The 25,980-nt window shown below is 40.2% G+C and overlaps 1 protein-coding gene across 1 annotated transcript in view; it reads right to left on the reverse strand.

The window, feature by feature from the left end:
- Positions 1-466: 466 nt before the first annotated feature.
- The window catches only part of LOC114618257 (zinc finger protein 345-like), a 31,987-nt gene continuing 6,473 nt past the window's right edge, over positions 467-25,980 (reverse strand). The window contains exons 2-7 of the mRNA XM_028763953.1: positions 9,641-9,800; positions 7,861-7,949; positions 6,772-6,898; positions 5,441-5,521; positions 4,521-4,603; positions 467-4,095 (exon numbers count right to left, since the gene is read on the reverse strand). Coding sequence (XP_028619786.1) covers positions 2,257-4,095; positions 4,521-4,603; positions 5,441-5,521; positions 6,772-6,898; positions 7,861-7,949; positions 9,641-9,653 — 2,232 coding nt within the window. The 5' untranslated portion in view covers positions 9,654-9,800 and the 3' untranslated portion in view covers positions 467-2,256. The remainder of the gene's footprint in view (positions 4,096-4,520; positions 4,604-5,440; positions 5,522-6,771; positions 6,899-7,860; positions 7,950-9,640; positions 9,801-25,980) is intronic.

Genomic DNA, 25,980 nt, shown 5'->3' on the forward strand with positions numbered 1-25,980 from the left:
AGGTTCCCAGGGAGTGGCCTGCTGGAGTTGAAGATTGGGGTAAAGCAATACCTGGGGGAAGTTTGAAGGAGAAGATGTGTGATCCACTGGAGATGGGGATTGGGAGGAAGGCAGGCCATGGCAGATGATCTGCTGCAGGGCTGGGGATGGACTGGGGTATTAGATTTGGAGGAGCAGAGGGAAAGGTGACGAACTGCAGTTAGCCTACCTGCTTCCCTGTCCAAAGTAGCCTAAGGATTCCTCATGTCTTATTTTCACATTTATTTGTGTATGTTTATCCTCATGTGTGTCATGAATGTGGAGGCCAGAGGATAACCTGCAAGAGTCAGTTCTTTCCTTCTATCACATGCATTTTGGAACTCACTCAGGCTGTCAGGCTCAGTGACAAGTGCCTTTAATCAGTGAGCCATCTTGTCAGTCCATGTCTGTCTTTTGATAAATTTAATCATCACATTTAAAGCACCTATTTTACAAAATGATCATGCACTGTAGCTTTTATTTACACCTATAATACAATGTTTATTCAACATATGCAATAGTCAGGTGTCACATATCACATAACAGAATAAGAAAATCACCATAGAAAAAGTTACAAATATAAAAGGCACTTAAAAAGTCAACATTCTTTCATGATACTCTCAACAAGTTGGATACAGAAATGACTGCACCTTAATTTGCCAGTGACTATATATGTATGATAAGCCAGTGGCTGTCATCATACTCAACGAAAGTTCGGAGCCTTTCCTTTAAGATCAACAATATCCCTGCTTCGAACTTATATTCATCATAATGCTGCAAGTTTGAGCCAATTAAATAAGAAAAAGAAATAAATGGTATGTAAATAATAAAGACAAAATTGTTTTTATATATTTCCATTCTGAATAGAAGAAAGATTGGTAGAGCTCTCTGGAAAACAGCATCAAAACTCCTCATACAACGATAACTACAGCGACTAAATACTCCCAACAAACTGATTATGACCATACACTCAGGGAATGCTTAAAAGACATCTGTAATCTATGTTCAATATAGCAGTACCAACAATAAAGTATGTAAACAATCCAATCGTTCTTTTCTGTAGGAAACTTTCTTAGGGGCTGGGGAGATGAGAAATTGACTGTGCCTACAAATGGAAAGCTAGGATGAAACCCAAGCTTCTTAGCTGTAGAGGCCACACTCATAAACACAGTGACACATGCAAACACACAACACATACATACAAATACTTTGAGTCTGTGCATAAAAAGAATGTCTACCCCTTTTGTTTTTTAAAGAAAAGTCTGTCATGCAAGACAACAGAGATGAAACTTGAAAACAGTTTGTTATGTGAAAATAAGGCAGACACACAGAAACTAAAAACAATATACTATCTTATTTAAATATGGAGTGTAGTTGGGCATGGCAGTATATGCATTTAATCCCAGCACTTGGGTAGCAGAGGATCTCTGTGAGTTCAAAGCCAGGTTAGTTTACACAGGAAGTTCCAGAGCTAAACAGTGAGAACCTGTCTTTAACAAGTGAATGTTTATGAGTTACTGTTAAAGGTTATAAACTTTCAGTTATAAAATGAGCAAATTAAAAGTACAACTAGTGAATACAGTTAATAATGTGCATTACCTGAAATTTCTGAGATAGTAAGAAGTGCTTCATAATAACAAAACCAAATTACTGTATCACATTTTAATTAACCTAGTAATTGTTTCATGGTATATTCCATAGAATCTTGTACATCTTAAAACTAGAACAGCATTACACGCAAATATTTAAAAATCTCAAATATTGAAAATGCAATAAATCGCCAAAATAAGCTTATAAAACCACCAAGAAAGCTGTTTCTGCTAGTACACAAGATCTTAAGACATACAAACAACCCCCATATTCTATACATGAAGTTTCCCAAATGTGAATGACTTTATTGAATGTTGATGACTAATGTAAATAATTACTTTCCAACATTTCATACTTTTACAAAGTCCTCCACTGTAGTACTGTGGGTAATCTTCAAAGAACTGAGCAGAAATACAATTTTCCACGTTGTTTGTCAACAGAGTTTCTCTCACATATTTATAAAAAGCCGTAGAAACAGTGAAGGCTTTCCATTTTTTTGACTTTGTGAAGCTTCAAAGGAGGTTTGGGTGAGCTGGGTTTTGAGCATTCTGAACACTTTCCCATTCTTTAAGTTCATGAGGCACCTTTGCAATATGATTTCTTTCATGTCTCTGAAGTCAACTAGGATATAATCACTTTACAAATGGCTTACACGGATAAGCTTTCTTGCCACTGAGAATCTGGATGCACTGCTAAAGTAATAGAACTTCTTAAAGCAGTCTCTTCATTCCCTCCAACCAAAGAATTTATCTCGAGATTTTTTATGTGTTCTGTAAGATGAGAACGACTGAAGGCTATTCCATCACTTTTACAAGTGTAGGCTTTCTCTCCACTGTGAACTCTTACATGTTTACTTAGATGAGAGTAAACAGCAAACGCTTTCCCACACTCCTTACAGTCATAGGGTTTCTCTCCAGTGTGAGTCCGCATGTGAATATGAAGGTAGGAGGAACATGTAAATGCTTTCCCACACTCGTTACACTCAAAGGGCTTCTCTCCAGTGTGAATTCTCAAATGTGCAAGAAGATAGGAGGATGACGCAAAGGCCTTTCCACACTGGTCACATTCGTATGGCTTCTCTCCTGTGTGACTTCTTATATGCTCAAGGAGGCCTGAGGATGTAGTGAAGGCTTTCCCACATTCTTTACAATTGTAGGGCTTCTCCCCAGTATGCGTTCGTATGTGTTTTGTAAGACCAGAACGCACAGTGAACGCTTTCCCACACTCCTCACACTTATGGGGTTTCTCTCCTGTGTGAATTCGTATGTGTTTACTTAGATGTGAAGAAACAGTGAAGGCTTTCCCACACTCCTTACATACATAAGGTTTCTCTCCAGTGTGAGTTCGTATGTGATTATGAAGGTAGGAAGAACATGCAAATGCTTTTCCACACACATTGCACTCAAAGGGACTTTCTCCAGTGTGTGTCCGTAAATGTTTAGTAAGACTTGTGCGCTCAGTGAAGGCTCTGCCACACTCCTTACACACATAGGGCTTCTCTCCAGTGTGAGTCCGCATGTGAATGCGAAGATATGAAGAACAAGTGAAGGTTTTCCCACAAACTTTACACTCAAAGGGCTTCTCTCCAGTGTGTGTTCTCAAATGTGTAATGAGGGTTGAGGAAGAAGCAAAGGCTTTCCCACAATGATCACATTCAAAGGGTCTCTCTCCCATGTGACTTTTCATATGTTTAATAAGGCCTGAGGTGGAAGTGAAGGCTTTCCCACACTCCTTACATTTATAAGGCTTCTCCCCTGTATGTGTTGGTAAATGTTTACTAAGGCCAGAACGCCCTGTGAAGGCTTTGCCACAGTCCTTACATTTATAGGGCTTTATTCCAGTGTGAACTCGAAAGTGATCATTAAGACACGAGGAATTCCTAAAGCATTTTCCACAAACCTTACACTCAAAGGGCTTGTCTTCAGTGTGAGTTTTTAAGTGCTGAGTTAGTGGGTAACACCTAGAAAAGGCTTTCCCACATTCCTTACATTGATAAGGTTTCTCCCCAGTGTGAGTGCGCATGTGAATATTAAGGTTGGCAGAATATTTAAAACTTTTCCCACATTCCTTACATTCATGGGATTTTTTCCCAGTGTGTGTTTGAGCACTCTCAGCATGACTCATGGCTGGGCTAAAAGTATCACCGCACTGTACCCATTTAAAGAGTTTGTCTTCACTGTGACTTCTCCCAGGCCTCTGAAGAGATGACTGACTATCAAAGACTTGCTGAAATTCACTGGATTCCAGGCATTTGTTTTGTACACATGTTGACTTCATACTGAAGTCTTTTCCATACTGGCATAATTCAGGACCGTTGTCTACAGAGGTCTCCTTAGGCCGAGTAGGAAAGACTTGCCCATACTGAATACAATCATAAATGTTCCCTGTGCTTTCAACACCCATGTGTGTCAGACTGCATGAAGGTTCTTTGACGATTTCTCCAAGTGGCATAAAGTCACAGAGCTCCTTTCCATTATGGCTATTTGACTGTTGATTAAAAAAATAAGAAGATACTATTTTTTTTTCAAATGTATTAGTATACTTCACTTATCTAAAGACAAGAACATGATGAGGATGATGGTTTTCCAATTTTAATTACATGCATTTCACTCAATGTGAATGAAAACATCCTACTGCAAGAATCTTAGGTCATCTGTTCTAACTCTGAAAAGCTTCCTGTGCTTTCATGAAATTGTTTTAAAAGCCCAATGTCTATAGCTATAGGTAGGAATATGTGCTAACGGGAAGTCAAGTTTCAAACTATGATTAGGACATCTTTCTAGACACTACTCCTGTGGATGCAGGCTATTTCTCTTTAATACCTCTTTATCTGTAAACATTTTGATGAATTTATATGAAATACCCAGTCTATTTCAATGAAAAAAATATGAAATATCTCTTGTGGCTCTTACCAGTTGTATCTCACTTGACATTTTTAACTGAAAAATATCCTGCTGAAACATTGTCCCTCTGGTGTTAAGTTGCATAGCCCATTCTGAAGTTAAATAACAACAAAAAACATGTAAGTGCTTCCACATTGAAATAGAAACATTAATAATACATCTCATTTTAATTTGTTTTCATATTAAAGAAGTTAAAAACAAAGCTCTTAAATGTTAGCAACTCGGCTATGTCTAAGATTTTACAGACTGAGGATACAGGTTCATGTCAGAATAAAGGAGTCCCTGAGGGCTGGAGAGATGGCTCAGAGGTTAAGAACACTTACTGGTCAAATAAATAAACAAACAAACAAATAAATAAATAAATAAATAAATCACCCAGATTCAGTCCCCACCACCCACATCAGACCACTCACAACCACTTGTGACTCCAGTTCCTCTTCTGGCCACCACAGGCACCTGCATACACATGGCACACATGGACTCACACAGCCCACACACATACACATAAAAATTAAAACAGCAGTAATAAATATTTCTAAAAGGTCTTGAATCTAACAGTCAATAATAATAATGATAATAACATAAACATAATAAAATTATAAAGAGAATAGACAGCCAAAACTTAGAAATCATTTACTCTGAAATTTAAGTGCCCTGGTAAACAGAGACAGTATTATTAGGAAGAAAAAGAAAGACTTGGACAATTGAGATTGTAAAGAAGTCTAGGTAGATGGAAAGTAATAGTTTAGAGGTATGAAGATCTCATAAAACATATATATCCTATGGTCTCAGCCTTCTGACTAAAGTTTTCTCTTCTTGGTAATATACCTTAGTGGTAGAGCACTTGCTTATCTTGCCTTTGTGCCAGCCACAGAAGGGGGAAGGGGGTCCTACTGTATTCTAAATAGACTGAACTCCCAAGCATTTACCTTGGTGAACTCTTCTCTTGACTACTCTCAACTCTTCAGCCTCCAAACAAGAGCTGGATCTGGATTTGATAAGCTGACATCCTACACATGAGGAAAGATGCATTCGTGAAAGCAGATCAAGCAAGAAAGGGTATACCTTTCTATGACTTAGAAACTTCGGTTCCAATGACAGCAATAAAATACTGCTAAAGACCCCAATATGTAAATAGTCCTTTTATGTGTTGGTAGGTACTGACTTCATACCTTTAAAGAATAAAGTTGACAGTTACAAAGACAAGACAAAACACTAATATTGGGCCAGTTGGATGGCTCACCAGGTAAAATGCTGGACACTAAGCCTGACCACCTGTTTACATGCCTAGGACATGGTAGAAAGAACAAACTGACTCTCACTAATTGCCTACTAACTTTTAGATATACACCATGACAAACGAAAAAAATAAATGTAAACAGAACACTTTTAAGCACTAATCAAACATAATCAAATATAAAAGAAAGTAAGTGAGACAGGTTTCCACTGTGTGATCGACTGGCCTAAAACTCTGCACACTAGGCTAGCCTCAAACTCAGATAAGCCTGTCTGTACTTCCTGGAGTACTAAGATGAAAGGCATGAGCCACCATATCTACAAGATCTTTGTTATCACGGAGAAAAAAGTTACACTAGTAGTTAAATAATGCAGTGCATCCAAATCATATGAAAGCACTATTAAAACAGAGATGATTAGGACCCCAAACAGTATTTCTGATTCAGTCTGTCAAAGATAGTCGGATAATTTCCTGTTAATGAAGCACAATAGCAATACTGGTGATTTTAGAACTGTGTCTTAAGATACAACAGGGCAGATGAAAACATAATAGGACAGAGTATGAGATCTCTTTTTCTTTCCCTCTGCCCTACCCTACCCTACCCTACCCTTCTCTCCTCTCCTGTTTTTTGCTTATTTTGTTTTTTGAGAGAGTCTCTATTCAAATGCACAGAGATGCTCCTGCCTCTGCCTCCCTATACTGGGATTAAAGGCGTGCACCACCACATCCAGCCCTCTGTTATTTTCAACTGTCCTCAGAGCTGCCATCACCAATTCTAAAACACAGAACATTCATAGCTGTGATGGCTCAGCAGGTAAAGGGACTTGCTGCCAAGCCTAAGTTTCACCCCTAAAACTCACATGGTAGAATGAGAGATCACTCCCAAAAGTTGTCCCCTGAACTCCATTTGTGAACTATCATACACAGAAACACACACACACCATAAAATAATCAAATGTAATTAGAAAAATATACATATCTTTGGTTGTTATAAGCATCTACAAGGAATGAGGGGAACCTCACCTAATATTGCCAGGTTCTGGTAGTTCTCCAGCATCACCTCTCTGTAAAGGTTCCTTTGTTTTGTGTCCAATAAAATCCATTCCTCCTGGGTGAAGTCTACAGCCACATCCTCAAAGGTCACTGACTCCTACAATCACACACACTTGGATTTGAGCCAACTAATATCTCTATCCAAGGTCAAAGAAGACTGAGGAGAGGAACTGAATGCCTCCACAGAGCTGGGAGTTCTCCAGCAGCCTATGGCAGAGTTCAGTGAATAGCCATAGGTATTCTTTACATCTATCTCACTAGTATTTTCACTTTCTTATCTTGTTTTTAAAGACAGGGTTGGCAAGGCTGGCTGGCACTAAAGTCTCTATTCCACCCCCACTTTTCCTACTGGGTGCTGGATTAAAGGCACGGACCACCATGCCTGAACTACATCCCTGACTTCCTGACACATCTCACTATCTCACCCACAACCAGATCACATGCTCTTTCTATGTCCTTCTATCTAAACACACTAAACATACTGCACACACTTGATGAATGATGAGAGGTGAATAAAGTCTTTCAGAAAGGAGAACATTCATCCCCTTTATCAACTGTCAGAGCACAGTAAAATCAGAAATAAACAGTAAACGCCCTGAAGGTGAACATCAATTACAAATAACTGAAATGCTGAAATGATGTTCACAAAAATTGTAAGCCAATATAAAACTTTATTTTCTTTTGTTTGTTTGTTTGTTTGTTTGTTTTCGAGACAGGGTTTCTCTGTATAGCTCTGGCTGTCCTGGAACTCGCTCTGTAGACCAGGCTGGCCTCGAACTCAGAAATCCCCCTGCCTCTGTCTCCCAAGTGCTGGGATTAAAGGTGTGCGCCACCACCACCCAGCTACTTTTCTCATTGATATAATAAAATATATGGCAAGAAACAACTTCAGGGAGAAAGAATTTATTCTGGCTTGCAGACAGTCATGAAGAAATACAACTAATCACTCAGTCTTTGAGTGAAGTTTTATTTACTTCCAGAAGCTCTGGAGAAAAAAGTCTGCCTAAATGAAATGTGTCAGCCTTATGAGTGTAATGGCAAGATATACTTTAGTCACACCTGGTAACTACTTGTCCAGCAGTCAGACACCCTCTTTTCCATCTCTGTCTTTTCATTATGAAAGTAGCCTGGGTTCCTAGAAAATAAACCTAGTAAGAAAAAGAAAAAGAAACTAGAGTTATCCATAATTCTCAGATTTACATACATGAATGTAATTCTATCCCAGGTCAAAATTCCCATATAGTCCAACACAGGAAATCAAGCGCTCTCTCTCGTGCTTGGCCCCGTTGGGGGGGGGGGGTACACATTACCTCTCTCTCTCTCTCTCTCTCTCTCTCTCTCCCTCTCTCCTTCCCTCCCTGTCATCCTCCCCCACACACACACACACACACACACACACACACACGTATACAGGACTACCACACAGTGCCAGAGTAACCAAAGAGAAAAGAATGGTGAGCCACACTACCCTTGAGGACAAGAATATCAGTCTCATTTACAGGTAAAGAACAGTAAGCCTAAAAACATGGCCTATTACTGCCCTTGGTGGAGTAACTCATGAATGAAAGAAATCAAATAGCACCCATGACCAAAGTACACATATCAGCAAGCTGGCTTATGAAACAAACAACTTCAGCAACTCTTGTCGACTTCAGCATCTGTATTACTTATTTCTCATTGCTATGATAAAAAAGTACTCAACAAGGAGTAACTTTGGGGGCTGGAGAGACAGCTCAGTTGTTAAGAGCACTTGTTGCTCTTGTAGAGGACCTGTATTTAGTTCCTAGCACCTACACAGTAGTTCACAACCATCCAGAATTCCAGTTCCAGATCTAATGCCCTCTTATGATCTCCACAAGCACCAAGCACACATGTGGTCCATAGGCACTGTACTGGCTGGTTTTGTGTGTCAACTTGACACAAGCTGGAAGAGAAAGGTGCTTCAGTTGAGGAAATGCCTCCATGAGATCCAGCTGTAAGGTATTTTCTCAATTAGTGATCAAGGGGGGAGGGCCTATTGTGAGTGGTGCTATCCCTCACAGGCTGGTAGTCTTAGGTTCTATAAGAAAGCAAGCTGAGCAAGCCAGGGAGGGAAAGCAAGCCAGTAAGTAACATCTCTCCATGGCCTCTGCATCAGCTCCTGTTTCCTGCCCTGTGTGAGTTTCAGTCCCGACTTCCTTTGGTGATGAACAATAATGTGAAAGTGTAAGCTGAATAAACCCTCTCCTCCCCAACTTGCTTCTTGGTTATGATGTTTGTGATGGAATAGAAACCCTGACTAAGACAGGCATACATGCAGGCAAAACACATACAGAAAACAATAAAATAAATAAACTTTTTAAAAGATAAAAAAGAAACAACTTAAGAGAGAGCCTATTATGGCTTATAGTTCAAGGGGATATAATCCTTGAAATGTACTAGAACAGTCTCTTCCAGAACTTGAGGGACATGTCTAGGCAGTTTATACACATAAGTGGTCAGTGGTGATCTTCAATTCTCTCTATAAGGGAAGGCATGGCAGCAGGAGTGGGAGGCTGGCCGACTGCATTGCATCAGCAGTCAGGAAACAGAGAATGAACCAGGAAGTTGGACTGGCCTATAAAACTTCAAGGCCCACCTAACACTGAGCCACTTCCTCCAGCAAAGCTCCACCTCCTGAAAGTTTTACTCTCTTTTCAAATAGCACAATAGGCTTAGAACCAAGGGTTCCAGTAAATCATTGGGGTAATTTCATATTCAAACAACAGAAGCAGCACTGAACTAGAAGCATGACTGCTCAAGCCAAGAACACCAAAACTTACTCTGTACAAGGAATACACAATGCATGAGCAAGACTTACTGATGGCTTCCATCCTGTAAAGGTGATGGTGAAATACACTGGAACACTCCCTTCTGGAATTTGAAGGACAAGTCACATAAGTAGCCACTGGTGATCTTTCCTCTCTCTACAGTGTTACTTGTGTTCTTGAAGACATGGATTGTTCATCATCAAATATTATCTATTAATCAACAAGCATCATAATTAGTTTTTTCTCTTTCTGATGGGTAAAAGTCACTAAAAATGATAACACATGGGCTGGAGAAATGCATGACTAGTTAAGAGCACTTGCTGCTTTTCCACAGGATTTGCGTTAACTTTTCAGCACCCACGCTGGGCCAATCACAACCACCTGTAACTCCAGCTCCAGCAATCAGCTCCCTCTCCTGCCTCTGTGAGTGTCTTCATACACATGGAACACATTCACACAGATACACACAATCACAGACATAAATAAAAATATAAACAAGCTTAAAAACTGATTACTCAAAGGCCAGTATCATCAGCAACATTTATGCTTTAAAAGCCTAGATTCGAGGGGGCTGGGGAGATGATTCAGTAGTTAGAGTGTTTATTGATCTTGCAGAGGACCTGAGTTCAGTTCCCAGTACCCACATGGTGGCTCAAAACCATCCATAATTCTGGTTAACCTCTTTGAACTCCACAGATATCAGGCACACATACAGTACACACACATGCAGGCAAAACACCCATACACATAAAATAAATAAACAAATTTTTTTTAAAAAGCATCTAGATTCAGGACCAGGAAGATGACTCCATAGGTAAAAGTGCTTACCAGTAGGCATGGCAGCCTGAGCACAATCTCTGGGACCCATAAGGCAGAAGGAGAAAAATCAACTTTAAAAGTGTGGGAGGGGGTGACCAGGAGCAGGGCAGTGAGCAGGATGTAAAGTGAGTGAATAAAAAAGATAAAATCAAACGCTGTCCTCGGACCTCCAAAGTCGTGCTGTGGCATGAGCTCTTCCCCATCCAATAACACAAACGAAATAAACAAATGTAAAAACAGTATCAGAAAACACACAGACTATACTCAGGAAAAAAAAGACTCAGGGCTGCAATTGTTCTAACCTGTGGGGCTGTGGAAATCCTGGGATGATCGGCCACGCCCCCAAAACCCAGAGACCTAACATACAGCCCCCATGCTAGGCCACGTAAGGCACTCTGCCTCAAGATTAACGTATTACCTAAAAGCCCCGCCCCTCTCCTGCTTCCAATATAAGCAAACCCCTTCTGACATCTTTTGGGAGAGCGCATCATCTTTCAAACTCATCGCCATGTCAATAAATCTCCACGTGTCTCTTGAGATTCTGGACTCACTGTGTAAGTGGAAAACCCGCGTGCGTGGCGTGGCGTGGCATGGCGGGGGGGTGGGGGAGGGAGAGAGAAGCCTTTTCCGCCCGCCCCTGGCCTAGGGACATTTTCTCCTGACAACAGCGGCCCATGCACCGCCTTCGCGCCGTGTCCCTCATGCCCGGCGTCTCTGCTCCAGGGACCCTGCAGTCGCAGGCAGCGTGTGGGCTGTTCAAGCCTCAACACCCGGGCAAGACCGAACCATCAACAGAGAGTGCTGAGAGCCAGCCCGCTCCAGGTCTCGCTGCCGCCCGCGATTCGCGGGCGCCAGCTTTGACCCGCACTAACCATCTACTTAGAGATGAACTAATAAAGCTTTAGGCACTTTGGTCCTAAATTCTGATGTAAGAGATGGCACTCCTTGGTGGCATCATCATATAGAATACTCTAGAAATTAACATCTGGCTCACATTTGTAGCAAAAGAGTAAAATCAGAAGATCATATGGGTTTTGTTTGTTTTGTCAGTCTCAACTGTTTCCTACAGCCCAGTCTACTAAATATACAGCTGAGACTGTCCCTGAATCCCTGATCATCCTGCCAATACTTCCCAGTTACTGGAATTGTATGCATTTACCACCATCATGGCCAGCTTCAGTAAAGTTTTACCAAAAAGTCTGTACTAGGGGGCTGCCAAGATGGCTCAGTGTGTAAAATGCTTGCTGCACAGCCTGGCAATCTGAACTTGATTCCCCCAATCCACATGAGAGTAGATGGAAAGAACCCACTACAAAGCTGTCCTCTGTCCTCTCCATGCTTACCATAGCACACGCAACTTCACAACACACATGCACACATGCACACACACAAACACAAAGTAGACAAACAATAATAATTGATAACTACACTGCTTGAAAAAAGAAAATTGGGAGCTGGAAAAACAGTTGATCTTGTAAAAAGACCCAAATTTGGTTCCCAGAACCCATGTCAAGAGGACCACAACCACCTGTAACTCTCAGGACCTGCACTTATATGCACAAACCCCCATGAAAACAAACATGCATACCACAATTGAAAGTTAAAAAAAAAAAAAAGGTTTGAAAGTCAGACTGTATCTGAAGCACTAACAAAGCCAAAGACAGTCGCTGTATATGAGCAGAGAGCCATGTTCTGAGCTTCATGCTTCTGCTCCTAGCAGAGGGCAGAAACCACACAGAAGGTGTGCTGGCTAGTTTTATGACAAGCTTGAGTCACCTTAGAAGAGGTAACCTCAATTAAGAAAAGGTCTCCACGCCCAAGAATCAATGGGGGTCACCTTAGCTGTGATTCACTACATTGGGGATATGGAACCTAAAAAGGTCACCTCCTGTAACCAGACAAAAACCCCATGGAGTGATAGACACACCAACCCACCCACAAAACTTTCAACCCAAAATGTATCCTATCTACAAGTAATGTAGGCAATGGGGAGGGAACAGAGACTGAGAGAATGGCCAACCAGTAAGCTGTCCAACTTGAGTATGGGTAAGCACCAATCCCTAACACTATTAGTAATACTCTATTATGCTTGCAGACAGGAGTCTAGCATGACTGTCCTCTGAGAGACTCCACCCATCAGCTGACTGGGACAGATACAAACACCCACATCCAAACAGTGGATGAAGCTTGAGAATTCTTATGGAAGAATAGGAGGAAGGGTTGAAGGGGATAGATACTCCACAGGAAGATCAACATAGTCAACTAGCCTGGATCCTTGGGGCTCTCGGATTCTGAACCATCAACCAAAGAGCATACATAAGCTATACCTAGGTCTCCCCACTCATATGTGACAGATGTGCAGCTTGACTTTCATATACTGTCTTGAACAACTGGAGCAGGGGCTAGCCCAAAAGCTGTAGCCTGTGCATGGGATATATGTCCTTCTAGTTGGGCTGCCTTGTCTACTCTTACTGGGAAAGGAAGCTCAACGCCTTGAAGTGCCAGGGTTGGGGGGATACCCAGGGTTCCCCACACCCACCCAGGGGAGAAGGGGAGGAAGGAGGAAGGAAGGATTATGAGAGGGAGTGACCAGGACGGGGGCAGTAAAGTGGATAAGTAAAAAATAAAATTTAAAAAATATATATCACATTGTGATAAACATTTTAGGTGACAAAAACAAACACACAAGTTTCAAGATCTACAGCCAATCATCACAGGAAAATGACTCAAAAATAACCTATAGACTATATATTAAAATATATATGCAAATATAAATATATACAGGTAATATATATAATTTCATATATCATATTCATTTACATATAACAAACATATCCTTTATCATTTAACTTTTTATTTGTTTAATAATAGCCCCTCTGATAATTTGTAATATCTTTTTAAATTAAAGAATGAAATGAAAGACAAAACAGGCTATTATTTATTAATAATTTATTTCTTCACATTTTAAATATTATAATTTATTTCTTCACATTTCAAATGTTATCCCCTTTCCTGGTTTCACCTCCGGAAAATACTTATCTCATTCTCCCTCCCCCTGCTTCTATGAGGGTGTTCACCCACCCACCAACACAATCCCACCTCCCCACTCTGGCATTCCCCTACACTGGGACATTGAGCCTTACCAAGACAAAGAGCCTCTCCTCCCACTGATGTCTGACAAGGCCATCCCCTGCTACATATGCCACTGGAGCCATGGGTCCCTCCATGTGTACTCTTTGGTTGGCACTTTAGTCCCTTGGAGCTCTGGGGGGTCTGGTTGGTTGATATTGTTGTTCTTCCTATGGGTAGCAAACCCCTTCAGCTCCTTCAGCCCTTTCTCTAACTCCTCTATTGGGGACCCCGTGCTCAGTCCAATGGTTGGCTGCAAGCATCCGACTCTGTGTTTGTCAGGCTTGGGTAGAACCTCTCAGGAGACAGCTATATCAGTCTCTGTCAGCAAACACTTCTTGGCATCCGAAACAGTGTCTGGGTTTGGTGTCTATATATGGGAAAGACCCCGGGTAGGGCAGTCTCAGGATGTTCTTTCCTTCCATCCAGTATCTGTTCCACACTTTGTCTCCGTATTTCCTCCCATGAGTACTTTGTTCCCCCTTCTAAGAAGGACTGAAGCATCCACACTTTGGTCTTACTTCTTTTTGAGCTTCATGTGGTCTGTGAGTTGTTTTGTGAGTATTCCATGCTCTTTGCCTAATATCCAATTATCAGTGAGTGCATACCATGTATGTTCATTTGTGACTGGGTTACATCACTCAGGATGATATTTTCTAGTTCCACTCATTTGCCTAAAATTCATGAATTCATTGTTTTTAATAGCTGAGTAATACTCCATTGTGTAAATGTGCCACATTTTCTGTATCCATTACTCTGTTGAAGGACATCTGGGTTCTTCCCAGCTTCTCGCTATTATAAATAAGGCTGCTATGAACACAGTGGAGCATGTGTCCTTGTTATATATTAAAGCATCATTTAGGTATACGCCCAAGAGTGATATAGCTGGGTCCTCAGGTAGCACTATGTCCAATTTTCTGAGGAACCTGCCAGACTGATTTCCAGAGTGGTTGTAACAGCTTGCAATTGCACCTACAATGGAGGAGTGTTCTCTTTCTCCACTTCCTAGCCAGCATCTGCTGTCATCTGAGTTTTTTTTTATTTTAGCCTTTCTGATTGGTGTAAGGTGGAATCTCAGGATTATTTTAATTTGCATTTCCCTGATGACTAAGGATGTTGAACATTTCTTTAGGTGCTTCTCAGCCATTTGTTATTCCTGAGTTGAGAATTGTTTTGTTTAGCACAGTACCCCATTTTTTAACAGGGTTATTTGGTTCTTTGGAGTCTAACTTCTTGAGTTCTTTGTATATATTGAATATGTAGGGTTGGTAAAGATCTTTTCCCAATATGTAGGTTGCCGTTTTGTCCTACTCACAGTGTCCTTTGCCTTACAGAAGCTTTGAAATTTTAGGAGGTCCCATTTTTGATTGTTGATCTTCAGACAGAAGCCATTGGTGTTCTGTTCAGGAAATTTCCCCTGTGTTAACATGTTCAAGGCTCTTCCCCACTTTTTCTTCTATTAGTTTCAGTGTATCTGGTTTTACGTGGAGGTCCTTGATCCACTTGGCCTTGAGCTTTGTACTAGAAGATAAGAAAGGATCAATATGCATTCTATTGCATGCTGACCTCCAGTTGAACCAGCATCATTTGTTGAAAATGCTGTCTTTTTTCCACTGGATGGTTTTAGATCCTTTGTCAAAGATCAAGTGACCATAGGTGTGTGTGCTCATTTCTGTCTCTTCAATTCTGTTCCACTGATCTGACTGTTTCTGTACCAATACCATGCAGTTCATATCACTATTGCTCTGTAATATAGCTTGAGGTCAGGGATGGTGATTCCCCCAGAAGATCTTTTATTGTTGAGAACAGTTTTCACTATAATGGGTTTTTTGTTATTCCAAATGAATTTGAGAATTTCTCTTTATATCTCTATGAAGAATTGAGTTGGAATTTTGATGGGGGTTGCACTGAATCTGTAGATTGCTTTCGGCAAGATGACCATTTTTACTATATTAATCCTGGCAATCCATGAGCATGGGAGATCTTTCCATCTTCTGAGATGTTCTTCAATTTCTTTCTTCAGAGACTTGAAGTTCTTGTCATACAGATCTTTCTCCTGCTTGGTCAGAGTCACACTAAGGTATTTTATATTATTTGTGACTATTGTGACTGGTACTGTTCCCCTAATTTCTTTCTCAGCCCATTTATCCTTTGAGTAGAAGAAGGCTATTGATTTGAGTTAACTGTACATCTAGCCACTTTGCTGAAGTTGTTTAACAGGTTTAGGAGTTCTCTAGTGGAATTTTTGGGGTCACTTAAGTATGCTATCATATCATCTACAAATAATGATATTTTGTCTTCTTCCTTTCCAATTTGTATCCCTGTGACCTCCTTTTGTTGTTTAATTACTCTGGCTAGCACTTCAAGTGCTATATTGAATAGTTAGGGATCAATTGGGCAGCTTTGTCTTGTCCCTGATTTTAGTGGGACTGCTTCAAGTTTCTCTCCAATCAGTTTGATGTTGGCTACTGGTTCACTGTATATTGCTTTTACTATGTTTAGGAATGGTCCTTCATATTCCTTATATTTCCAGGACTTTTACCATGAAGGGATGTTGAATTTTGTCAAATGTTTTCTCAGCATCTAGTGAGATGATCGTGTGGTTTTGTTCTTTGAGTTTGTTTATGTAGTGGGTTATGTTGTTCCATATATTGAGCCATCCCTGCATTCTTGGGATGAAGCCTATGTGACCATGATGGATGATCGTTCTGATGTGTTCTTGGATTCAGTTTTTGAGAATTTTATTGAGTATTTTTGCATTGAAATTCATAAGGGAAATTGGTCTGAAGTTCTCTTTCTTTGTTGGGTCTTTGTGTGGTTTAGGTATGAGAGTAATTGTGACTTCATAGAATGAATTAGGTAGTGTTCCTTCTATTTCTATTTTGTGGAATAGTTTGAGACTATTGGTATTAGGTCTTCTTTGAAGATCTGATAGCATTCTACACTAAACCCATATGGTCCTGGGCTTTCTTTGATTGGGAGACTTTTAATGACTGCTTCTATTTCTTTAGTGGTTATGGGACTGTTTAGATGGTTTATCTGATCCTGATTGAACTTTGGTGTCTGGTATCTGTCTAGAAAATTGTCCATTTCATCCAGATTTTCCAGTTTTGTTAAGTAAAGGCTTTAGTAATAGGATCTGATGATTTTTTGGATTTCCTTGGTTTCTGTTGTTATGTCTCCCTTTTCATTTCTGATTTTGTTAATTTGGATACTGCCTCTGTGCCCTCTGGTTAGCCGCTAAGGGTTTATCTACCTTGCTGATTTTCTCAAAGAACCAGCTCCTGGTTTTTTTGCTCAGTCTTGTATGGTTCTTTTTTGTTTCCATTTGGTTGATTTCAGCCCCAAGTTTGATTATTTCTTGCCATCTACTCCTCTTGGGTGTATTTGCTTCTTTTTGTTCTAGAGCTTTCAGATGTGCTGTCAAGCTGCTAGTGTATGCTCTCTCCAGTTTCTTTTTGGAGGCACTCAAAGCTATGAATTTTCCTCTTAGCACTGCTTTCATTGTGTCCCATAAGTCTGGGTATGTTGTGCCTTCATTTTCATTAATTTCTAAAAAGTTTTTAATTTCTTTATTTCTTCCTTGACAAAGATATCATTGAGTAGGGTGCTGTTTAGCTTCCAGGTGTATTTTGGGGTTTCTGTTGTTTTTGTTGTTATTGAACCGGCCTTACCCCATGGTGATCTGACAGGATGCATGGGATTATTTCAGTCTTCTTGTATCTGTTGAGGCCTGTTTTGTGATCAATTATATGGTCAATTTTGGAGAAAGTACCATGAGGTGCTGAGCAGAAAGTATATTCTTTTGTTGTAGAATGAAATGTTCTATAGATATCTGTTAAATCCATTTGTTTCATAACTTGTTAGTTTCACTGTGTCTCTGTTTAGTTTCTGTCTCCATGATCTGTCCATTGATATGACAGTGGGGTGCTGAAGTCTCCCACTATTATTGTGTGAGGTGCAATGTGTGATTTGATCTTTAGTAAAGTTTCTTTTATGAATGTGGTGCCCTTGAATTTGAGCACAGATGGTCAGAATTGAGAGATCTTCTTGAAAGATTTTTCCTTTGATGAGTATGAAGTGTCCTTCCTTATCTTTTTTGACAACTTTTAGTTGAATGTCGATTTTATTCGATATTAGAATGGCTGTTCCAGCTTGTTTCTTGGGACCATTTGCTTGGAATTTTTTTCCAGCCTTTTACTCTGAAGTAGTATCTGTCTTTGTCACTGAGGTCCATTTCCTGTATACAGCAAAATGTTGGGTCCTGTTTACATATCCAGTCCATTAGTCTATGTCTTTTTATTGGGAAATTGAGTCCAGCGATGTTAAGAGATATTAAGGAAAAGTGACTGTTGCTTCCTGTTATTTTTGTTGTTAGAGGTGGAATTATGTTTGTGTGGCTATCTTCTTTTGGGTTTGTTGAAAGATTACTTTCTTGCTTTTTCTAGGGTGTAGTTTCCCTCCTTGTGTTGGAGTCTTCCATCTATCATCCTTTGTAGGACTGGATTTGTGGAAAGATATTGTGTAAATTTGGTTTTGTCATGGAATATCTTGGTTTCTCCATCTATGGTAATTGAGAGTTTTGCTGCATAAAGTAACCTGGGCTGGCATTTGTGTTCTCTTAGGGTCTATATGACATCACCCAGGATCTTCTGGCTTTTAGAGTCTCTGGTGAGAAGTCTGATGTAATTCTGATAGGTCTGCATTTATATGTTACTTTACCTTCTTCCCTTACTGCTTTTAGTATTTTTTTCTTTGTTTTGTGCATTTGATGTTTTGATTATTATATGATGGAAGGTGTTTCTTTTCTGGTCCAGTCCATTTGGAGTACTATAGGCTTCTTGTATGTTCACAGGCATCTCTTTCTTTAGGTTAGAGAAGTTTTCTTCTATAATTTTTTTAATCTATTTACTGGCCCTTTAAGTTAGGAATCTTTACTCTCTTCTATACCTACTATCCTTAGGTTTGGTCTTCTCGTTGTGTCCTGGATTTCCTGGATGTTTTGGGTTAGGAGCTTTTTGCACTTTGCATTTTCTTTGACTGTTGTGTCAATGTTTTCTATGGTATCTTCTGGACCTGAGATTCTCTCTTCTATCTCTATTCTGTTGGTGATGCTTTACATCTATGACTCCTGACCTCTTTTCTAGGTTTTTTATCTCCAGGGTTGTCTGCCTTTGTCATTTCTTTATTGTTTCTATTTCCATTTTTAGATCTTGGATGGTTTTATTCAATTCCTTCACCTATTTAGTTGTGTTTTCCTGTAATTCTTTAAGGGTGTTATTTATGTCCTTCCTAAAGTTTCCTATCATCATCATGAGATGTGATTTTAAATCTAAATGTTGCTTTTCTGCTGTGTTGGGGTATCCAGGACTTGCTGTGGTAGGAGAACTGAGTTCTGATGTTGCCAAGTAGCCTTGGTTACTGTTGCTCAGGTTCTGCCTACCTCTTGCCATCTGGTTATCTCTGGTGTTAGTTGGTCTTTCTGTCTCTGACTAGAGCTTGTCCCTCCTGTGGGCCTATGAGCCTTTGATCTTAGCTGTGTCAGCACTCCTGAGGAGACCAGCTCTCTCCTGGGCAGGATTCAGGTGTGGAGGGCTATGAGATACCCTTAGCTCCAGGAAGCAGATTGAGACCAGAAGGATCCTGTCCTGGGCTGTTCCATTATTCCTGTGCCCTGTGCGCTCCTGGTGGGTCCCTCTTTGGACAGTTACTAGAGCAAAACTGGTGATCTCACCTCTGGGCTTAGGAGAGCACTCCTGGGAGACCAGCTCTCTCCAGGCGGGATTTGGCTGCGGAGTGCTGTGGGACAGCCTTAACTCTGGGGCACAGATGGAGACCAGAAGGATCCAGTCTAATATCAGGATTTTTACACTGATCCTTGCATGTACGTGTCATCATTTCTCATTTCTTAAACATGTACTGACACACAAAGACACACACATTATATATGTATATTGGCATATATATGTATATTTATATGCAGGCACTATATCAATATAATTTAATGCATAATGCTATTTACTTAGGTTTAGCATGTGAACTTTAAATAAGTATTTTAATATTACAAATTCTAATCTGAAATGAAATAAATGTCTACATAGAAAAAATAATTAAAGTAATTAAAAATAAAACTGATATTTTTCTATGATCACTTTATGTTTTTAATTAGAAAAAATAATATAAATCTATTAATACATATAATCGATGTTAAAATATTATTGTATGTTAAGCTTACTATCTATCAATCATTGCTTTGAGATCAATGACTGCTTTTTTCTCATTGAGGCTATTATATCTAACTTTGTGAAAGAACAACATATATTACGATTTTTAAAATCCTATTATTTGATATAGCAAAATAAAATAGGGAATATTAAGCATTAAAGACTAAAAATTAGCCAGCTACCAAACAAGCTAAAAATATACCCATAGCAGTGAGTAATATAGGATGTAAGACAGGATCCATTTTTCATATTGACTCTTATGTTTCCTATATGAAAGTTTACTAGCAAGATTTCTCAATGTTTCTATCCTAGTTTGTTTAATAAATAGCATATTTGTACATTTAAAAAAAAGAAAGGAAGGAAGAACAGAAGAAAGTAGGAAGAAAAGAAAAAGAAAATGCCTCCAAACTTCTGGAGGTTTAACCATCTCTGACCTCAAGCTGTTCTACAGAGCAATAGTAATAAAAACTGCACGGTATTAGTATAGGAACAGACAGGTTGATCAATAGAATTGAATGGAATACCCAGAAATAAACACACAAACCTATGGACACTTGATTTTTGACAAAGAAGACAAACATACAATGGAAAAAGGAAAGCATCTTCAAAAATGGTGCTGGTCTAATTGGATGTCTGCATGTAGAGGAATGCAAATAGATCCATATATACCACCCTACACAAAACTCAAGTCCAAGTAGATCAAAGACATCAATGTAAAACCAAACACACTAAATCTAATAGAACAGAAAGCAGGTCATAATCTTGAATTTATTGGTAAAGAAGACAACTTACTGAACAGAATACCAATAGTTCAGGCTCTGATAAATGAGACCTCATGAAACTGCAAAGCTTCTGTAAGGCAAAGAACACTTCAATGGGACAAAACCACAGCCTACTACTGGGAAAGGATCTTCTACACACAAGAGAGGGATAATATTCAAAATGTGTAAAGAACTCAAGAAATTAGACTCCAACAAACCAAGTAACCCAACTTAAAAATGGGATACAGAGCCAAATAGGTAATTCTCAACAGAGAAATTCTGAATGGTTGAAAAACACCTAAAAAAATTTTCAAAGTCCTTAGTCAACAGGGAAACGCATATCAAAATGACCCTGAGAATCCATCTTATACTGATCAGAATGGCTAAGATCAAAAATTCAGGTATACAGAGTTGATAACACATGCTGAAGAGGATGTGGAACAAGGAGAACACTCCTCCATTGCTGGTGGGGATGTAAACTTGTATAACCATTTTAGAAATCAATTTAGCAGTATCCCAGAAAACTGGGAACCATTCTACCTTAAGACCCAGCTATACCACTCCTGGAAGTGTACCCAAATGATACCCCATTATACCACAGGAACACTTGTTCAACTATATTCATAGCAGCTTTATTCATAATAGCCAGAAATTGTTAACAACCTAGATGTTCCTCAACTGAAAAATGGATAAAGAAAATGTGGTATATCTACACAACTGAATACTATTCAGCTATTAAAAATAAAGGCATTATGACTCTGCAGGCAAATGGATGGATCTTCAGGATGATCAAGATATCATCTTGAGTGAGGTAACCTGGTCCCAAAAGGACATGGATGTTATGTACTCACTTATAAATGGATATTAGCCATAAAGTACAGGATACCCATGCTATACTCCACAGATCCAAAGAAGCTAAACAAGAAAGAAGGCCCAAGCAAGGATGCTTAAATCTCACAAGGGGGAATAAAATAGTCGTAGGGGGCAGATAGTAAGACAGAACTGGGTTGGAGAAGAGAATGGGGAGGTGATGGAGGGGTTTTCAGGATCAAGTGTAGGGAGACAGGAAAGATTGCCAGAGGGCCATGAGAATGAATGGAAAACTGCAGCTGATGGAGGTTGGGGGTTAGGGGTGGCTGACATCTTGAGGACATGCCAGAGACCAGGGATAGGGGAGGCTCCCAAGGAGCCTTGTAGATGACCTTAGCTGAGACTCACAGCAGTGGGGATATGGAGCCTGAAGAGGCTACCTCCTGTAGCCAGGCAGAAACCCCAGTGGAACAATTGGGACACCAAGCTACCCACAAAACTTTCAACCTAAAATTTATCCTGCCTACAAGAAATGCAAGGGTGGGGAATGGAGCAGAGACTGAGGGAATGTCCAACCAATAAGCTGCCCAACTAGAGACTCATCCCATAGGCAAGCACTAATCCCTGACACTATTAATGATACTCTATTATGCTTGCAGATAGGAGCCTAGCATGGTTGTCCTGAGAGGCTCTATCCAACAGCTGACTCAGACAGATACAGAGACCCACTGCCAAACACTGGATGGACCTTGGGGACTCTTTATGGAAAAGTTGGAGGAAGGGTTGAGGGCCCCCAATGGGATAGAAACTCCACAGGAAGACTAACAGTCAACTAACCTGGACCCTTAGGGGCTCTCGGAGACTGAACCACCAACCAAAAAGCATATACTAGCTGGACCTAGCCCCCACCAAAACCCCGTACATATGTAGCAGATGTGAAGCTACGTCTTCATGCAGGTCCCAAACAACTAGAGTGGGGGCTACCCCGATGGCTGTTGCTTGTCTGTGGAATCAGTTCTCCTAACTCAACTGTCTTGTATGGTTTCAGTGGGAGAGGAAGAGCCTAGCCCTGCAGAGACTTGCTGTGCCAGGGTACGAGAATACCTGGGGGGGAGGGGGCTCCACTGTCTCAGAGAAGAAGGGAAGGAAGGATTTTGGGAGGGACTTTGGGAAGGGATAAAGAATGGGAACATCGATCAGGATATAAAGTGAATAAATAAAAAAAGAATTGAATAAAAATGAAAACACAACATACAACCTCACACATACAAGATATAACATACAAGACACATGAGAGCAGATCTAAAAGGCAAGTTCACAGCACTAAGTACCTACATTTTAAAAAAAAAATTGGTGATATCTCATATTAGTTACCTTAACATCACACCTGAAAGTTTTAGAGTAACACCTAAAAGGAGTAGATAGCAAGAAATAACCCAACTCTGGGCTGAAATAAATAAAATAGAAACAAACAAAACAAAGAATCAGTGAAATAAATAGATGGTTGTTTGAGAAAAATCATTAAGATTGATAAAGCCTTAGCCAAAGTAACTAAAATGCATAGAGAGACGATCCAAATTAATAAAGCTAGCGATGAAAAGGATACTGAAGAAATCCAGGGCATCATAAGGACATACTCCAAAAATCTGCTCTCTACTGAACTGGAAAACCTAAAAGAAATGGGTGGATTTTCTGATATATGCAACAATTCAAACACACCAATAACCCCTAGTGAAATAGAAGCAATAATTCAAAGTCTCTCAACTAAAACAAGCCTAGGACCAGATAGATTCAGCACAGAATTCTACCAGACCTACAAAGAAAAATTAACAGCAACAATCCTCAAATTGTCCTACAAAATGCAAACTAAAGGAACAGTGTCTAATTATTTTTCCAAGGCCTCAATTATCCTGAAACCTAAAACACCCAAAGACCTAAGAAAGAAAATGACACACCAATTTCCCTTATAAACATAAATACAAAAAAAATCCATCATAATCAGGTAAACTTAGCCCCAGAGATGAAGGGATAGTTCAACATACATAAATCAGTAAATGTAATCTACCATCTGTATATTCCTCACCTACCTTCTAATCTCTTTTCCTCCTAGGACTCATATAACAGGCCCCAGACCTTAGTAGGCCTTGAAATCTTAACTTAGCACAGCTGACTCCATGATGGATGTACCATTCAGGCTGTGATACTCAGCATGCGGACAGCACCACCTGCTAAAAACTAAAACAAAGGCCTAAACCTCAAACTTCATAGTTTTGGGGAAGTCTCCAAATGTACAGACCTTGCTTTTTTTGGCTTCTGTGGCTCTGCTTCTGGATAACTGCTCTTGTTAACTGAAGTATGTCAACTCAGGACATGGTTTTTGAGCTTACAACTTCACCCTAAATAAGGCTTAGTGCTATACTGAAATCCCAAACACCCAGTGAAGTCACTGGTAAGCTAATACTTTCTATTGGCTTAAACCCATGTCCAAGCAATCTTCACTGTTGAATACCCCACAATACTCAGATTCCATTAAACCTAGTTGTCTTATTGCAAATAACATGGTCTCAGTACAGCTCCATGGCCACAAAATGGCACACAATTTCCAATGCTTGCAGACTGTAACAACTTCTGCCACTGCACGAATAATCCCAAAATCTCATATCTCTAAACTCTCCACTCTCAAAAATCTCTTATTCCTAAGCCTTCTTTGCTCCCAGCTCTTATCAGAGTCTTCTTTGCTCTCTGCTTGCTCTAATCCCTCCCCCTTTAATCACTTAAGCTCGTTTTTCAGAGATTTAAATGTATTTTGGACGTAGATAATATTACAAATTTGTTTTAGTCTGTTCTACTCTATTAAAAAAGTTAGTTCTGGAGTTGGGTTATGACCCTCTCTCTCCAGACCCAAGACCCAAAATACAGCCTTAAACCAGGCCACAGGCCAAGGACACCTAAATTATAATCGTTCCTTTTTCCTATTTATTCATGAAAAAGAAGAAAATGCATTGGCTTGTGACTCAGAAACATGGGGAAAGACACAGAGTCTTGGTGTGTTTCAATCGGCAACTAGATCCAGTAGCCAGGAGACACCCTCCCTGTATGAGGTCCACTAAGGCCTTCCTCCTCTGCTAAAAACAGCAGAAATTTCCTTATGTTCTTCTATCACCATCATGTTCCTAGTTTTCTAGAACTTTTACTAAATTCTCATCACATCCAACATTACTCAGTGACTCTGGCTAGTCTAGAACTCACTATGTAAACCAGGCTTGGCTCAAACTCAGAGGTCCACCTACCTCTGCCTCCCAAGTGCTAGAAACAAAGATGTGTACCTCCATACCTAGCTCATCTAACGTATTAGGAAATACTTCTGCTCTCATCTCCCAATGTTTCCCTGGCACACTGCAACTTTCTTTTTTTTTTTTTTTATTTTATTGGATGTTTTATTTACATTTCATATGTTGTCCCCTTACCCCATCCCCCACCCACCCAGGAACCCCCTATCCCCTCACCCCTCCTCCTTCTTCTCTGTGGATGTAACCTCTATCTACCCCCCCACTCCCACCTCTCCACCCTCAGAATTCCCACCCCCTGGGGCGTCCAGCCTTCATGAGGTCAAGGTTCTCTTCTTCCACCTATGCCCAGCAGGGCCCTCCATTCTTACATATTCAGCTAAAGCCCTGGATCCCTCCATAAGTGCTCTCAGGCTGGTGGTTTACACCCTGGGAGCTGTAGTTGGTTGGTATTGTTGCTCTCCTCATGGTGCCACAAATCCTTTCAGCTCCTTCAGTCTTCACTCTAAATCCTCCATTGAGAACCCCATGATCAGTTCAATGGCTAGTTGTGAGAATCTGCCTCTGAATATGTCAGACTCTTGAAGACCTCTAAGGAGACAACCATATCAGGCTCTTATCAGCATGCACTTCCTGACTTTCACATCAGCATCTACCTTTGGGATGCTGCACATGGGATAGATACTCAGGTGGAGTGGTCTTCAGAAGGCCCCTCCTTCAGTTTCTGTCCCTCACTTTGTCTCCATATTTGCTCCCTTGAGTATTTTGTTGCTCCTTCTAAGAAGGACCGAATCTCCCCGACTTGGTCTTCCCTCTTTATGAGCTTCATGTGGCCTGTGAGTTGCATCTTGGGCATTTCAAGGTTCTGGGCTAATATCCAATCATCAGTGAGTGAATACCATGTGTGTTCTTTTGTGATTGGCTTACCTCACTCAGGATGATAATTTCTAGTTCCATCCATTTACCTAGGAACCTCTCAAATTCATTGTTTTTAATAGCTGAGTAATACTCCATTGTGTAAATATACCATATTTTTTTAATCCATTCCTCAGTTGAAGGACATCTGGGTTCTTTCCAGCTCCTGGCTATTATAAATAAGGCTGCTATGAACATAGTTGAGCATATGTCCTTGTTATATGTTCGAGCATCTTCTGGGTATATGTCTAGGAGTGGTATAGCTGGATTCTCAGGTAATGCTATGTCCAATTTTCTGAGGAACCGCCAGACTGATTTCCAAAGTGGTTGTACCATCTTGCAGTCCCATCAACAATGGAGGAGTGTTCCTCTTTCTCCACACCCTCGCCAGCATCTACTATCACCTGAGTTTTTAATCTTAGCCATTCTGACTGGTGTGAGATGG

This window comes from Grammomys surdaster, unplaced genomic scaffold (assembly GCF_004785775.1).
Source record: "Grammomys surdaster isolate TR1022 unplaced genomic scaffold, NIH_TR_1.0 140, whole genome shotgun sequence".
NCBI lineage: Eukaryota > Metazoa > Chordata > Mammalia > Rodentia > Muridae > Grammomys > Grammomys surdaster.